This window comes from Ursus americanus, chromosome 21 (genome assembly GCF_024610735.1).
Source record: "Ursus americanus isolate L20-20 chromosome 21, mUrsAme1.1.p, whole genome shotgun sequence".
Taxonomy (NCBI): Eukaryota; Metazoa; Chordata; class Mammalia; order Carnivora; family Ursidae; genus Ursus; species Ursus americanus.
Genome location: NC_142147.1, coordinates 11,103,441 through 11,118,621, shown reverse-complemented (window position 1 = coordinate 11,118,621; position 15,181 = coordinate 11,103,441). Strand labels below are relative to the sequence as shown.

Genomic DNA, 15,181 nt, shown 5'->3' with positions numbered 1-15,181 from the left:
CTATGAAACTCTTTCCATCAAACCGTGCCGCTCACCTCTACAATTTAACAAAGCAGGGTTTGATGTTTGTAGCTATTTCCGACCAATGAGAACACTGCAAGAGACGAATGCTCAAACTCTTCGGCGTGGCAGACCCATTCCATCACAGCCTGGACCTAAACTCACCTTTTCTATCCAGCTACTATTACCCCACTCATTCCCTCACATACCCTGCAATATCAGACCGGCCACTGTTTTATGAATAGGCCTTAGAGTCCTTTTTTTTTTTTTTTTTAAAGATTTTATTTATTTATTCGACAGAGATAGAGACAGCCAGCGAGAGAGGGAACACAAGCAGGGGGAGTGGGAGAGGAAGAAGCAGGCTCCTAGCGGAGGAGCCTGATGTGGGGCTCGATCCCATAACGCCGGGATCACGCCCTGAGCCGAAGGCAGACGCTCAACCGCTGTGCCACCCAGACGCCCCGAGTCCTATCCTTTTTTAAACACTTCATACTTGTTTTACAATGCCTAGAATATTCCCCTCTGGTGTTAACCTGGTCAAATGCCTACTTATTCTTTATCATCCACCAGTCATATACGTCAGCTCTATTTTCTTTCCATATTTCCCTGGATACTTTGCCTAGGCAGAGTCGATCATTATTCTTTTATCTGTTTCCATGGTACTCTATACATATCCGTTATTATATAACTACATTTATCATGTTATAACTATTTAGCTATAGAGATATCCCAATAGAGCGTGAAAGCTAAGAAATCATTAATGTGAGATATCCTTCGGAAACCAAAACTATTATCTTGTATTGTCACAACAAATGCTGTTTTAAAAAAAAGTATCCTTCAGAAATCAAACTAATTATTATCTTGTGTTCTTTATCACAATAAACGCTGTTTTAAAATCTTAATATTATATGTTACCTCAAACACTATGATAAAATTTGCAATTAAAATGATGAATGGCTGTAAGTTTAAAAAATTAATAAAGATTCCTCTGCAGTAATGAGAGAAAGATAGGAGAGCCCCTTACAGACTCCAGTGGAAGTGCCGCAAGGGCAAGAACTTTATACTGCTCATGGTTTTATCCTCCATCCCTTAAAAGAGGAACTAGCACACAGCAGTTACTCAGTAAGAATCTACTGACTGAACACATGTTATTTTCTAACATGTTGTTATAGGGTTAAACTAATGATTCTCATTATTGTTAGAATTGCAGTATTTGTTCTATGCTTACCCATCATATTTAGTGAAAACCCCTCCCCTCACAATTAGAAGAGCTTTATTTGGTTTTTTAAAAATAAAAAAGTAATTAAAGTTTATTTGAGAATTAGAGGCATCCTGAGAGAAAACTAGGGATCTGAAAGGCATCTGAAAGCCGAGTCCAAGGCACTCTATTTTAGACTACCAGGTGATTTCCTGGTGTTAATAATAGCGTTGTAAAATTCTAGATGAAGTACACAGTACAGATACAAAGACCACTGCAGGGACTGGAGTGTGGAGCTTTTGTGGTTCCGTGTTGTAAAAAAGTAACAAGGTGATTTTTTTCTGCTAATAAATAAAATAACAATTTTACCTTTATATAGTATTTAGTCTTCAAAAGACTTTCAGTTTTTAATCATTGGCTCAGTAAATATTTACAGGGAGCTAGATACTATACTATGGAGCAGGAGTTATATACTAGGTCCTGGGATACAAAGCTGAACAGGACATAGTCCTTCAGAAGCTCCCAGAGTACTAGACCGCTTCGCTGGGTTCTCCACTCCACCGAAGGCAGATACACTAGGCCTGCCGCGGGCACTGTATGGAGGATCTGATGCAAATTTCATACATCAGCACCTGACGGTCAAGTATTGCAAAATGAAATAATAGATTCCTGGGATTAAGAAAGCCATATGCCTATAAGATAGCGAGCACAAAGGATGGGGACAAAAACCGCAAATGAACTGTAACAGTTCTCCCTTTGATTGTGTAAACTCAATATGCGTCTGCAGAGACACAACAGCTGTACCGTGACAGCTTGAAGGAGAGCTTACGAGTAGTAGTTTGGACACTGGATTTAAGATTGTGTGGCCTGGACTATTTACTTCAAATTTCAGTGTTTTAATTTATCTAGAAAATTGTTACAATGATGCCATTCTGATAAAGGTGTTAGCAGTGTTAAATAAGATAATATATGTTAAGTGCCACCAGGCACACAGCTAAGTCTCAATAAATGTTTAATATGATCATTAGTATTTTAAAGTAAACTCCCCGAGGAAAAGGACTGGAAACTTTACAAGCTTCATTCTTTACAAGCTTCATTGGGTCTAATATACTCTGTATATTGGAGGTGATTTTTATTATTAAACGCAGAATGGAAAAATGGAAATGGTACTGTGTTGTATCATAGGAAAAATGGTCATTCTTTTTTTCTGTTCATTTTCCTTACTCTTGGGCAGAACACATATTTACACAAGTGGGTAAAAATGTACACTTCATCATTATGGATTTGATAAACCACAGAAATCAAATATATCAAGATTTGTAAGGCATCACCTACAGGAATAAAAGCTCCTAAATCTTCCACATAACCTGGGTGCTCCTTAAGCCATTTTTCCAAATCCTTTCTCTTTGGCGCATCATCGCCTGCAAGTCTTGTCCCATCTTTGAGGTTAATAACTGGAACTGGACTTTCCGTATCAGGAATTCCTTGAGGTTGAGTATAGGACAGTGCTGGATTTATCCCTGTAGAAACCTGTGAGGTGGTTAAGCCTAAAGTAACCTGCAGAAAAACAACCAAGGGAAAATTTCATTTCTATGCTTTATCATTCGAGTTTTGATCTAATAAGGCAAATCATTTTGAAGAGGAAAGAAGGAAGTTGTTTAAAATTCTGCTAAATTTTTCAAATTGAAAATTTTCATGAATCTTGGTCAGTGCTGGATTCCTCTGAGATATAATCCAGAAGTACAGTCTAATTTCCTAATTATATTTTTATGCTATAAGACATTCACAAAACAGCAATATGTATATTTACTAGGATTGAATTTTGGACTCAAGGATCAGTAGTTTTTACTTACATGGTTAGGTGGTTTATTTCTGTTAAAAAAGAGGATGTCAACACCTTCTACATTCTTCCTTCTTCCCCGCCTTTTTTTGACTATAGGCTGGTTGTCTAATCTAACTCCATTGGCACCAAGGGTTGACTGAATGGAAGTACCTAATGAAAAAAAAAATGCAAAATAGTGGTCAAAATCTAGATCTTATGCAAATTAAAAGTAGTCATTTTCTAAATATATGAAAGTGTTAGTTCTTATTTTACATATTCTAAATCAAGGAATTTTGGGGCTAAAAACACCCCTATTCCTCACCTAAAAACTTGGAGAACTCTAAGAGACTTTTCGATTTGTCTCTTCAAATTTTTGACCCTGACATTCACACATCTTATCCTTCCCTTTTAGAGGAAGAAGCAGGTCTTCCTCATATGCAAGACAAACCCTTCCTTTTCCTTTGAATCCATTAACTCCAACTATCTTTACTTTCTAGTGCCAAAATATCTTATTCTAATTAGAGTCTTCTTCTCAACTTAAAAACACGGCCTAACTCAAACAAAAAATGAACTTCTTTCAGCCTTTTCATAACTTTCAAACTTCTGAAAGGTTGGTCTTTGCTGTGCTCCTCTTCTTCACGACCAACACATTCCTCAATGTCCCATAGCCCGTTACTATGACAGCCTTCTTAAGGTATTTTAAGATCACCATTAACCTTTTAGTTGTCAAGTTAAACTGACCTTTATCATTCCTCAGTTCAGCAGACCCTCAATAAAAATGTGTGTTAAGAGGTATGAATGAAACAGTTCCATGCATTCAGCCATTTTCCCCCCAATAAATACATATTTATCAAATAACTTATATGTAGGTATGAGGTACTATGATGGTTCAAAGATGAGTTAAATGCAGTTCCTGTCCTCAAAAAGTACATAATCTACAACTCTCTTATTAAATGAAAATATTGGGGCACCTGGGTGGCATAGCCAGTTATGTTCTGATTCTTGGTTTTGGCTCAGGTCATGTTCTCAGGGTCGTGAGATTAGGCCCCGCATCAGACTCTGTGCTCAGCATGGAGTCTGCTTAAGACAATCTCTCCCTCTCCCTCTGCCTCTCTCCACTGCTCTCTGTCTCCCTCTCTCTCTCTCTAAAACAAATAAATCTTTTTTTTAATATATTTTTTAAAGATTTTATTTATTTATTCGACAGAGATAGAGACAGCCAGCGAGAGAGGGAACACAAGCAGGGGGAGTGGGAGAGGAAGAAGCAGGCTCATAGCGGAGGAGCCTGATGTGGGGCTCGATCCCATAACGCCAGGATCATGCCCTGAGCTGAAGGCAGATGCTTAACTGCTGTGCCACCCAGGCGCCCCTAAAATAAATAAATCTTAAGAAAAAAGAAAACATTATTAAGGATGAAATTTTTTTTAAGTAGTTCATAGCTTATAGTGCGAAATGTGTTTTCAATCATTCAGGAGAATTTTTAGAGCAAGTACAGTGTATCCTTGAATAAGGAGTTGCCCTTTGGCTGGTCATGTAACCTTATGCAGGCCACTTACATTCACCACATCTCAGTTTCAAAATGGTACCTTAATTCATATGGTAAGGAATAGCTAGTTACAATGATTAAAAACCATGCTTCCATATAAAAGGACAATAGGAATGTGACATAACTTTATTTAAAAAAAAACTTTCATTATCTACAAAGTGAATTTCATTATAACCAGATTAACAAAATATTGTAAATATGGTTTGAAAATACTTTCCCAATAGTACATTTTAGCTATAATAATAAACCAACTTTCTCAAAGTATCATCTTTAAAAGTACCATTCTGTTCTATAAGACGTTCTCATGGCTTCTTATTCTAATATGAATGAAATGCCTTACATCAGCGCCTTCTCCTGCATGACCCCCAACCCCTAATCCCTGTCCCAGCGCAGCTTTCATGTTGTTTATAATCTGGATTCACCTTTTCTAAGCAGGCTCTGCTTTCATACAAATCTCTCTCCAGTGGGAATTTACACACTAGCTGGGTCAGTCTTATCACAAAATCATACTATTAAGTCTCCGGTCCATGCTGTTCCCTGCCCCTTTTCTCCCTCGCCCACGAATGTCACTTTCCAGAAAGACCATTATCTGGTCTTCCTCTTATAGATCCTGTTCAATTCTACCTCTTCCAGAGGATTTTGCCTAAGTTTCTAGACAGTAGTGACTTCCCTCTTCTCCAGTATTTTTTAACTATAATGTGCTGTATAGCAAAACATATTATCTTGTGGTTTGTTTGTTTTTTTTGATGTTTGTCTAATATTTTAACATGTAGGTCTTAGTCTACCAAGCAACTGAAAGGCAGACAGTGTCTTACATTACTTTTTACTTACCCTCTACTGCTATTCCAGAGTTATATAAAAACGTACTTAATTATCTTTGGAAAAACAATTGTATACACACCAAAGTGCACATTTATAAACGTACCCTATTTGGCCATTCATAAACATATTCTATTTGGCCAATTATGTATTCTCGTGATGTCTTTTCTTTTCCTTCTTAAAAAAAAACACAAACCCAGCTACTGGGACACCTGGGTGTCTCAGTTGGTTAAGCGTCTGCCTTCGGCTCAGGTCATGATCCCAAGGTCCTGGGATCTAGCGGGGAGCCTGGTTCTCCCTCTCCTCACTTGCTCATGCTCTTTCTCGCTATCTCTTTCTCTCAAATAAATAAATTCTTAAAAACAACAACAACAACAACAACAAAACAGCTACCTACACTTACTTCTAAGAGCAACTTCTAGGAATATTACTGTTAAGCTAGAATCCAAAATGGAAAATTTAACCTAATCTACTCTATAAAGCTTGTATTGCACTTATCTTAGCTGTAATTATAACAACATTAAAAATAGCTTCTTTTTGCTGAATGCCTACTAAGTGCCATACACTGAGCTAGGTTTAACAAATGTTTTCTTAAATCATCAAAAACAAAACAACAAAAACACAGAGGTATTATTAAGCCTATTTTATAAATGAGATCAGAAACATTAAGTTACTGGCCCAATGTCACAGCCAGACAGACAGAATTCAACCCCAGGTTGTTCCGCGGCTCCATCATCATCCTCTGGTTACTATTCTAGGTAGTTTCTGGAATGGGCTCTTTAGTTTTGTTCTACTGTCATTTTTGATATTTTACTATTTCCTTCATAAATTATATTACAACTTTTATCTTTACTTGAAACCTTCAGATAAAATTCAGAGGGTACCTACATAAATGTAAAAAGGGCTTAGGCTTTGGGATATTAATAACTATAATAAAGCATTCATTTAGTATCTAATTCTAAAACCTGTTGTTAGGCTTAGATTTTAACATCGGTTAAATTTTAACATCGGTTTAGCATCTAATTAAGTGCCAGGCTCCATAATAGCCACTCTACATATATTATTTAACCCACCCAACAATGCTACCTCTCTCCAGCCCCAACCCTTCATTTCACAAACAAGAAAAGGCAAAAAATTGTTAACAGATTTCCTAAGAGTCGTGTTGGAAGGCAAATCTAGATTTCACATTTGCAATTATTAAGATGGATGAGCTATAATGCTTAGATAATAACTCTATCTAGTTTAAATGTATAAGGCTTTTAAATATTTTGTATTACTGCAGATTGCATTATAATTACTGCTTATACTATTAAAGAAAATATTATTTACCCAAGAGTTACATAAAGGTGAAGGCTGTACAACCTTCAGCTGCAATAGCAATAAAATATTCAGATGATAGAAATGTCAATCCCATTTTATAGTAGAGTTATCAGAGTACAAGCAGTGGTATTTCTTATTTTTTTTAAATTTTATTTACATTCAATTAATTAACATATAGTGTATTAGTTTCAGAGGCAGAGTCAGTGATTCATCAGTTGCATATAACACCCAGTGCTCATTCCATCTCGTGCCCTCCTTAATGCCCATCACCCATTTATCCCATCTTCCTACACTCTCCCCTTTTTTAAGATTTTATTTATTTGACAGAGAGAGAGTGAGAAAGCACGCTCAAGCATACGAGCAGGGAGAGAGGCAGAGGGAGAGGGAGAAGCAGACTCCACACTGAACAGGGAGCCCGACATGGGGCTCGATCCCAGGACCCTGAGATCATGACATGAGCTGAAGGCAGACACTTAACTGACTGAGTCACCCAGGCACCCCCCGCCCTGCCCCTGCCATTTTCTTATTAAAAAAAACAAACCAGAGCTCCCTAAATACAGTACTGTCAATGAAAAGCACAGTTTGGGGAAGTTATACTTCAATGACAGAAGCCTGGTTGATTCATATTTGAACTGCAAGCTACACATGTCTGAAAGTCCGGGAACTGGAGAATTACCATGAATGGTTAGTGAATCTGTAAGAGACCAAAGTAATGCTGATGATACTAATTTATAATTCAACTGTAATTTATAATTAAAAAGTCACGGTAGCAGCAATTGGGAATAGCAATCAATTTAACATGTATAATAAAGCATTATGTTTCCCAATCCTAGGAATTCCACACACCGTACACATGCACAACAGGAGTTTTGAAATGCTTCCAAGTACTGCATGGCAACCAGATTTAGTAGAATACTGAAACAGTCCTTAGCCTTATGTGAATGGAAGGTATAATGGGAATTCAAGTCGTTAATCTGCTTTAATCATTGCACTTTTTAAAGATTCAGCTGATCATGAGTAAAATTCTCAACTTTTGATACACTTTCTAAAAGGGACACACAACAACAAAACAAGGTTCTTATGGATTCCTCAATGCCTACAGAGCACACAATTTGTGGCTCCAATCTGACACATAATAAATACTGTTGATTCACAAGTGTCAAAAAGTTAGAAGAGATACAGTCCCAAGAGAAGGAGATACGCTTGTCGCTTTCAAAATGTTAAGATTATCATGTAGACACGGGAATGAGTTGATTCTGTGATGCCTTTAAAGACAATTTCAATCTAAGAAAAACCAATTGTGGGCAAAATTTGCTTCTAAATAAGAAGGAATTTTGCGATAATCAGGGCTGCCCAGTAATAAAAAGGGCTGTTTGAGGTCGGAACAATCTTTTCCTGCAAATATTCCATGAGAATGAAGGATTACCTTTCAGGGAATAGTTATAACAATTCCTCTATCCTGTAGATGACTGAACTACACTATCTCAAAAGTCTTTCTAGAACTTCTCATTTTAACCTCCTCTACTAATCACCACTAATTTGTGATTTAGGTGTTTGCCTTTACATTCACAACCTGCTTTCATGTTGAAATGCTGTTTGAACTTCTATCTGTATAGAACTACTTGACAGAATATTTCCACCCAAATATTTAGGACCCCTAAACAAAATTGCACCCTGCTTTAAAATGTCATATTTAAAAGCCCCAATGGGTATTAACTAAGATCTAAAGATCTAGAATTATATTATATATATAAATAGGAATAAATAAAAGAGAATTTGGAAATGACAGTAGGAGTACTGCATGCCAAGGCAGTCATCATCATCCTAGTCACCTGATACTGGCACGGATTTGGGGAAATTGGCGAGGCCGGTCTCTGACGCACTCTGCAGCTCCCGAAGCCGAGCGAGGTACTGCTGCTGCCCCGGGGCACCGTCTTCACTATCCAATGGTCTTTTCTGAGCAAGCCCTTGCTTCTGAAATGTCAACTTCAAACCACCTTCCTGTTAACAAACACCATTATCAAGAAAGAAAAAATTACAAAAACTCATTTCAGTTATTAAGAGAATTTTTTTTTACTTAGAAAAAGTGAAGTAAAAACTCTGAAACATTAATCAAATCCTTATTCAGAAATAAAGAAAAAAAAATCAACCCATTTCTATGATGAATATTGAGTTTTCTATCTTAAAAGAAAACAAAATCTAGGTACTATCTACACTTTTCTGAGCAAAACAAAGTTTTTCACGTGACTAATACAGCGTAACACTATCAGCTTCAGACATACATCTTTAAGTACATTATTCAAATGACATTTCAGAGGACGTTACCCATGTATTACACACGGAGTAATCCATTTAGCTTCAAAAATCATACTGAAAAATGAAATGTTACTGATAACATGGCATGCTAAATGTTTAAAAGAGGAAGTGCACTGACATACCATTTAAATATTATATAAAAGAACCAAAACAATTAGAATTTGTCAGACTGTTTAAGAAAAGCATTCTTGATTGGCAGAAGGACTATTTTCAGAAGTACAGGTAGAGAAACATATTAAATGATGATCCTTCTAGTAGAATATTCAAGTTTAATAACCTGGATATCAAAAAGAAAACAAACCAAATACCAGAAAACAAGTATGTGAAGGAAGTAAGAGTGAGAGCAGGCAGCCACTTGCAGAAAAAGCATGCTGCACACGTAATCGCAATCGGGTCCTAGGGCAATAAAAATAAACATACGTCTTTGATTTTCACTGTAAACTCCTTTTCTCGTACATGCTTCTTCACCTTTGACATCTGTGTTGACTGATCGTGCTCTTCTTTAACGCCGGCACCTGGGGGAGTGGGTACACTGGGTTCGCTATATTCTGTAGCTGCGCCAGGACTGTCCAGCAGTTTTGTGGTATAGAAAGAAGCCACTGTGTTGGCATCGTAACTTCTTCTAGCTGAAGGCCACTTCCCTTTCAGCACTGTTTGACAAATACTGTCCAGCCGGTTGATCATCACGCGGTCCTGGAAGAGCATGCCACAGCCAAGTGTGATTTTAACAATCAGGCCAGATCTTTGGAGATGAAATGGCTCAGGGCCTTGATGGATTTAACCCCCGTACAACATACGTGCATTTGGTATGTACACATATTCACACACCCAATCATAATTCTGTAAGAATTCAAGTACAAATTTCCACTGGAGTTCAAAAATAGTTACGATAGAGACAGTCTTCTGTTATTTTTATAATTACATAAGTAATACAAGTTCCTTGTAAAAATTCAAACAACTCAGAACTAGGTCAGAGTAGAGTTCTCCTAAAGCTAAGTACTCTTGACCTAGTCTAGCCACATACCAAAAGAATTGCATTAATCCAATCTAAACTTCTACCACTGAGAGTATATGCACCTAAGTGAACTTTTTTTCTAAGTCACTGATGACTACGGTAAATTTCTCCAAGGAGACTCAGCTCAAAGCACCTATTTCATAAATAAACACCTGAATATTGACTTGTATGTGAATGTAAGTGTTCATTATCTCTTATTCTAAACATTCTAAGGTTATGTTGAGAAATATACACATTCAAGTACACCTATTTACTTGATAATAGCAGTTGATACATTTGATGCTAACACCAAAATGCCACGCTCTGTTTTACAGTGACCTATTTTTCCATATGAGAAGAGTATCTACCATTAAAGCAATAAGAAAAACACTCAAAAAATGATCTGTTCCAGGAGGACATTATCCATTTACCTTTGGCCAATATGAAGCTGCTAGCATGTATCCCCCTTGTAAGATGTAAGCTGACTCTGGTGTCCCATTGTTCATCTGGAAACTATCCTGGGTCTCGTCCTGGGTAGTGCTCAGTGACGCAACACTTTCTTCATCATAGGCTTTCACGTGAGGGGTACCTTCTGCTAAGAACAATTATAACTGTTTCAAGAAGACGGCATAAAGCAAGTTTATATATACTTTTCAAATCTTATATAATTATTCAGGTATATTTAAAAAGGAAAAAGAAGTAAAAACAAATGGGAAAAAAAAAGGGAAAAAAATTCACCTAGAATATAATACTCATTGTTTAAAAAATTAGCACAGGGGCGCCTGGGTGGCTCAGTCGTTAAGTGTCTGCCTTCGGCTCAGGGCGTGATCCTGGCATTCTGGGATCGAGCCCCACATCAGGCTCCTCCACTTGGAGCCTGCTTCTTCCTCTCCCACTCCCCCTGCTTGTGTTCCCTCTCTCACTGCCTATCTCTATCTTCATCAAATAAGTAAATAAATAAAATCATTAAAAAAAAAATTTAAAAAATAAAAAAATAAAAAATAAAAAATTAGCACAAAAGCAAAATAAGTGGCATTAAGGAGTTTGAGGGGAAAGGGTTAACAAAACAACCCTTTCTGCATGAAAATGTGACCCTCAGTTAACTCTATAGGTCCGCTTCCCTGCAAACAGATAAACTCCTGACTGATCAACTGCGTTTAGCCTGGGAGGATCATAAATACCTAATGGGTATACTAACATTCTCTAAGGAGGGGACTCCTATAATGGGGCATATCCTTATGGCCACCCTGAAACTTATGTCCCAGTTGTTACAAGAGACTCTGGTTCCTGTGGACTATGAGGTTCCTTAGGCCAGACTGGCTCCTGCGCCCACTCAACGTCAACTCATTTCCGTGCACCTGAACGGTGGGCTGTGGCAAGCACATCTCAGGAGAGGGCCACCTGACATTACTCTGCCGGACAGCTGCCGTTCCTGTCCTGTACTGCTCTGAGTAGATAGCTGCCAAGTAAGGCCTATGCTACTCTTGTTGGTCTGACTGCTAAATCTAAAAATCCTGGTGGTGGTTATAGAATATCATCCTGATTTGTTCCCTGGTCAACTTGTTCAGAAAACAATGTAACATTAAATTGAAGGTGATCACAAAGAACTAAAATATTGTGTAAAATGCCTAATTTCTGTTTGATGAACCCATTTCGCAATGCCTGGAATACTGCATCGGGAGTGTGTACCAGTAAGTCTCGTTTCCTTCTCACTAGTGCTTCTCTAAGCAAATCTGTACAGGTAAAATTTCAGTCAACAATTTTAAACATGCTTAAGTTATCTGAACCAAATGCTTTTCATTTTCACTTGAAATGTCTTAAAATAGCAAAAGCACTTTATGCATATACCTCGCTTTTGGACTTCTTCTTCTTCACTGTCACTTTCTTCTGATGAAGATGAAGAGGAGGATGATGAGGAAGAGGATGAGGATGAGGATGAAGACGATGCTGAAGAACAAGAGGAGGATGAAGAAGAACTAGAGCCTGATCGAGAGTGGGAACAAGAGGAGGAGGAAGACGAGGAAGAAGATGATCTGGAAGAACAGGATGATCTCTCAGAATCAGAGTCAGACTCAGAACTAGATTCGGATCCTCTTTTGTGGACTCGCTGTTTCTTAGAAGCTGGGTTTGGAGTTAGGGGTTCTGTTCTGGCTGCAACCATGCGTCTGTCTGTTTCACCTTTTCCACCAGATTTCTGGTCTCCAGTGGCCTGCGGTAAAACCCCGTTCTTTGGACTTACAGGCTCAGACTTTATTAGTGTCCTGGTTTCCTCAGAAGACATAGATTCTTCTTCAGAAGACTGAGGCTCCTCTTTAAGATTTTCACTTTTAACTTTCATATCCTCTAGAATAATACCTTTAGCATCTAGGAGCCTAGGTAGAGAGGTAAGAGGAGAAGCAGAAAGTGCTACTTGATATTGCTGTAAAAGTGGGGTAGAAGTCCTTGAATGAGCCATCTTACTTTGACTGTAGTTCCTTTGAGCTGCCATAAAGGAGAGTTCAGGATCACGAAGAATGTGATAGTCTGTTCGGCTCACCCCATGTTTAGCAGCTCCAATGAGCAAGTCCCTATCATGAGGGCCACATTCCCACCAGACTGGTAAGTCTGGATTTGGATGGCAAAGCTTCAAGCGTTCAAACAATTGTGGATGCCGGAGGGCCTGTTCCCGTACTTTCCTTAGAAGTTCAATACGGTACAAAGTCCTAGAAGCACGTTCTTCTGTGATTGGCTGGATAAAAATATTTGGATCCACCAATTCTACGTTAAAACGAGAACAAAAACATTAACCTCAAAAACACTTTGTTACCGATTTAAAACAAATAACGCAACTTCTAAAATGTACCTCTACTCAGTATCATTGTGTAGTTTCCAGAATTTCTTTTTATTATTTTTAAATGAGAAAAAAATAGAAGTTTTAAAAAGAAGTACCAAAATCCATACATATAATAGATAACGCTGGATCTTCTGAAAGTAAGTAGAACATAACACTTTTTTTAGAAGTATATGAATATAAGAATTTAAGAAATTCCCTATGACCTGTCTTTACTAATTTGTGCCTTACTCAAATAGAAAAACACTTACTTGAACTCATTTATAAATACAAATTAAAACTGTTAAATCATACCCCATAAACAAACAGAAGTCCCATTTCCCTAGCTGCACCAAGGTAACTCTGCATTACAGTGAACTCACAGGAACACCAAAGGCTTTCTTAAAATTGGAGGGAAATGCGGGAACATTGTCAAATGCTATGTGAAGTAATGGCTGGAGCTGGTTCAGCTTCAACATTAGATCTTGTGATCTTCCTTTTGATGGGGCTGTATCTTTGTGGGCAGAGATACTGGCAGTTTAGAAGTATTCAAAAAAGATAAGGATTTGTTGAAATAATTCAGGGGTCACTTAAAGGAGCTCGTACAATTTGAGCATCAAAATAATGAGAGTATTGGGTTATAACCTATAGGATAAAACAAATATCTGAGTCCATTCTGATATGAATAAATAATTGATCAGCAGATGAAAGCGAAACACCAATCCTTGCTTGCAGCAGAATTCCACAGTAAAAACTGTTACACACAAGGACCTACTCGTGGATACTTAAGTCAATGCGTGAAAGTTTGAGGAGAGGATTTGTGTGGTCTCAAAGTATCTCAAGATTTCTTTTAACTGCAGGGGAAAAGATAGCTATTTTACACTGGGGAAACAGCATAAACCACTGTAACCAAGCAATCAAGGGCAACCCCATCAGTGTTGGACATACCGACATTCTGAACCCATGGTACTTTCCGAGAAGGACACACCATTTCTGTGGTACTCCTGACAAAAATGCACAACCTCAATGCAACGACATGAAAACATAAGACAAATCCAAATTGAAGGATTTGTGGCAAAATAACTGATCAATATTTTTTTAAGGTATGAGGGTCATGAAAGACGAGAAAAACTGAGGGTCTCTTACAGACTATAGGAAGCTAAGGGGAAAGACCAACCAAATAGAAGGTGGGATCCTGGAACAACAAAGGGCGTCAGTGGACAAACTGGTAAGATCTGACTAGATATTCAGTTTAGTTAATGGCACTGTACTAATGTTAATTTCCTAGACTGATAATGATACTACAATTAGTCACGTAAGATTTTACATTAAAGGAGGCAAAGTGAGAGATACATGGAAACTTCTATAGTTTTCTGCAACTTTTCTGAAAGTCTAAAGGTATTCAAGATAAAAAGTTAAAGAAAAAAGAAGAAATCAAGGACCATGCAAACATCAAGGTTTGAGAATAGTATGGTGCCTGACAGGTATACACATCCCATTAGTAAGTATGGCTATTTAAGAAAGAAAAGTATTGTGTATTGTTCTTTCAATTTACATTATGTTTTTAAACAATTACCAGACTGTTGGACATAAAAACTTATTAAGTTGTTTGGATCTAATTATTCATTAAACAGAACATTTGGCCTCAGGTGCTGTGAAAAATTAGAGACAGTAAGGGCTCTGTGACCTGAGGAAGTTTGGAAAACCGGTCTAAGTAAAACCTTACACCCATTTCCAACAAGAAAACACAACCTTTTCAATCATTATTTAATAATTAACTTTCCTTTTTGCTTGAAAACTGGAGTCCAAAGTGGTTAATTTATTCACCACATTTTACATTGCTGATGGGAATTAAGAAAATAAAAAAAGAAATGAGGGCCTCTTGGCAACCATAAATAATAGAAGACACAATACTTTGCTTTATCTGTCTTTTTAAATCCATTGCTAGTCTTACAAAAGACATTTAACTAGACTAAAATCTACCCTGAATCATCTGGTATTTGGGTAATCAAGTAATGGGCTGGCTACTCTATTCAGCAGACTGACAACAGATCTGTTAGGACATAAAACTAAAACAAGCAAACAAATTCACATGGAGTTTACATCCTTTTATTAGCCATTTATATTGTACTACAAAACAGGAATAGGAAGGCAGTGGGGTTTAGCAGTCAGAAATCATATTTAACAAAGAATGGAGACAGTGGCTCATAACAGCATTATCGAGAGGAGTTGCTGGCAGGATGAACTATTTCTCTGGGTTTCAAAGACAATGAAATTCACCCCAGAATAGGGCCTTGGCTGAGCATCAGCACCTCTGATTAGTTGTTTTTTTTTTTTTTTTTTTGGAAGGCTCTGGG

At 37.5% G+C, this 15,181-nt stretch overlaps 1 protein-coding gene across 13 annotated transcripts in view; it reads right to left on the bottom strand.

The window, feature by feature from the left end:
* The window catches only part of CHD9 (chromodomain helicase DNA binding protein 9), a 213,222-nt gene that overhangs the window by 11,255 nt on the left and 186,786 nt on the right, over positions 1–15,181 (bottom strand). For 9 of the 13 annotated variants that reach the window (XM_045806780.2, XM_045806778.2, XM_045806783.2 and 6 more), the window contains 6 exons: positions 11,864–12,772; positions 10,447–10,610; positions 9,442–9,714; positions 8,538–8,706; positions 3,052–3,191; positions 2,534–2,755 (listed from right to left, as the gene is read on the bottom strand). In XM_045806780.2, the coding sequence (XP_045662736.1) occupies positions 2,534–2,755; positions 3,052–3,191; positions 8,538–8,706; positions 9,442–9,714; positions 10,447–10,610; positions 11,864–12,772 (1,877 nt within the window). The remainder of the gene's footprint in view (positions 1–2,533; positions 2,756–3,051; positions 3,192–8,537; positions 8,707–9,441; positions 9,715–10,446; positions 10,611–11,863; positions 12,773–15,181) is intronic. The other 4 variants (XM_087870422.1, XM_045806790.2, XM_087870421.1 and 1 more) reach the window with 3 other exon arrangements.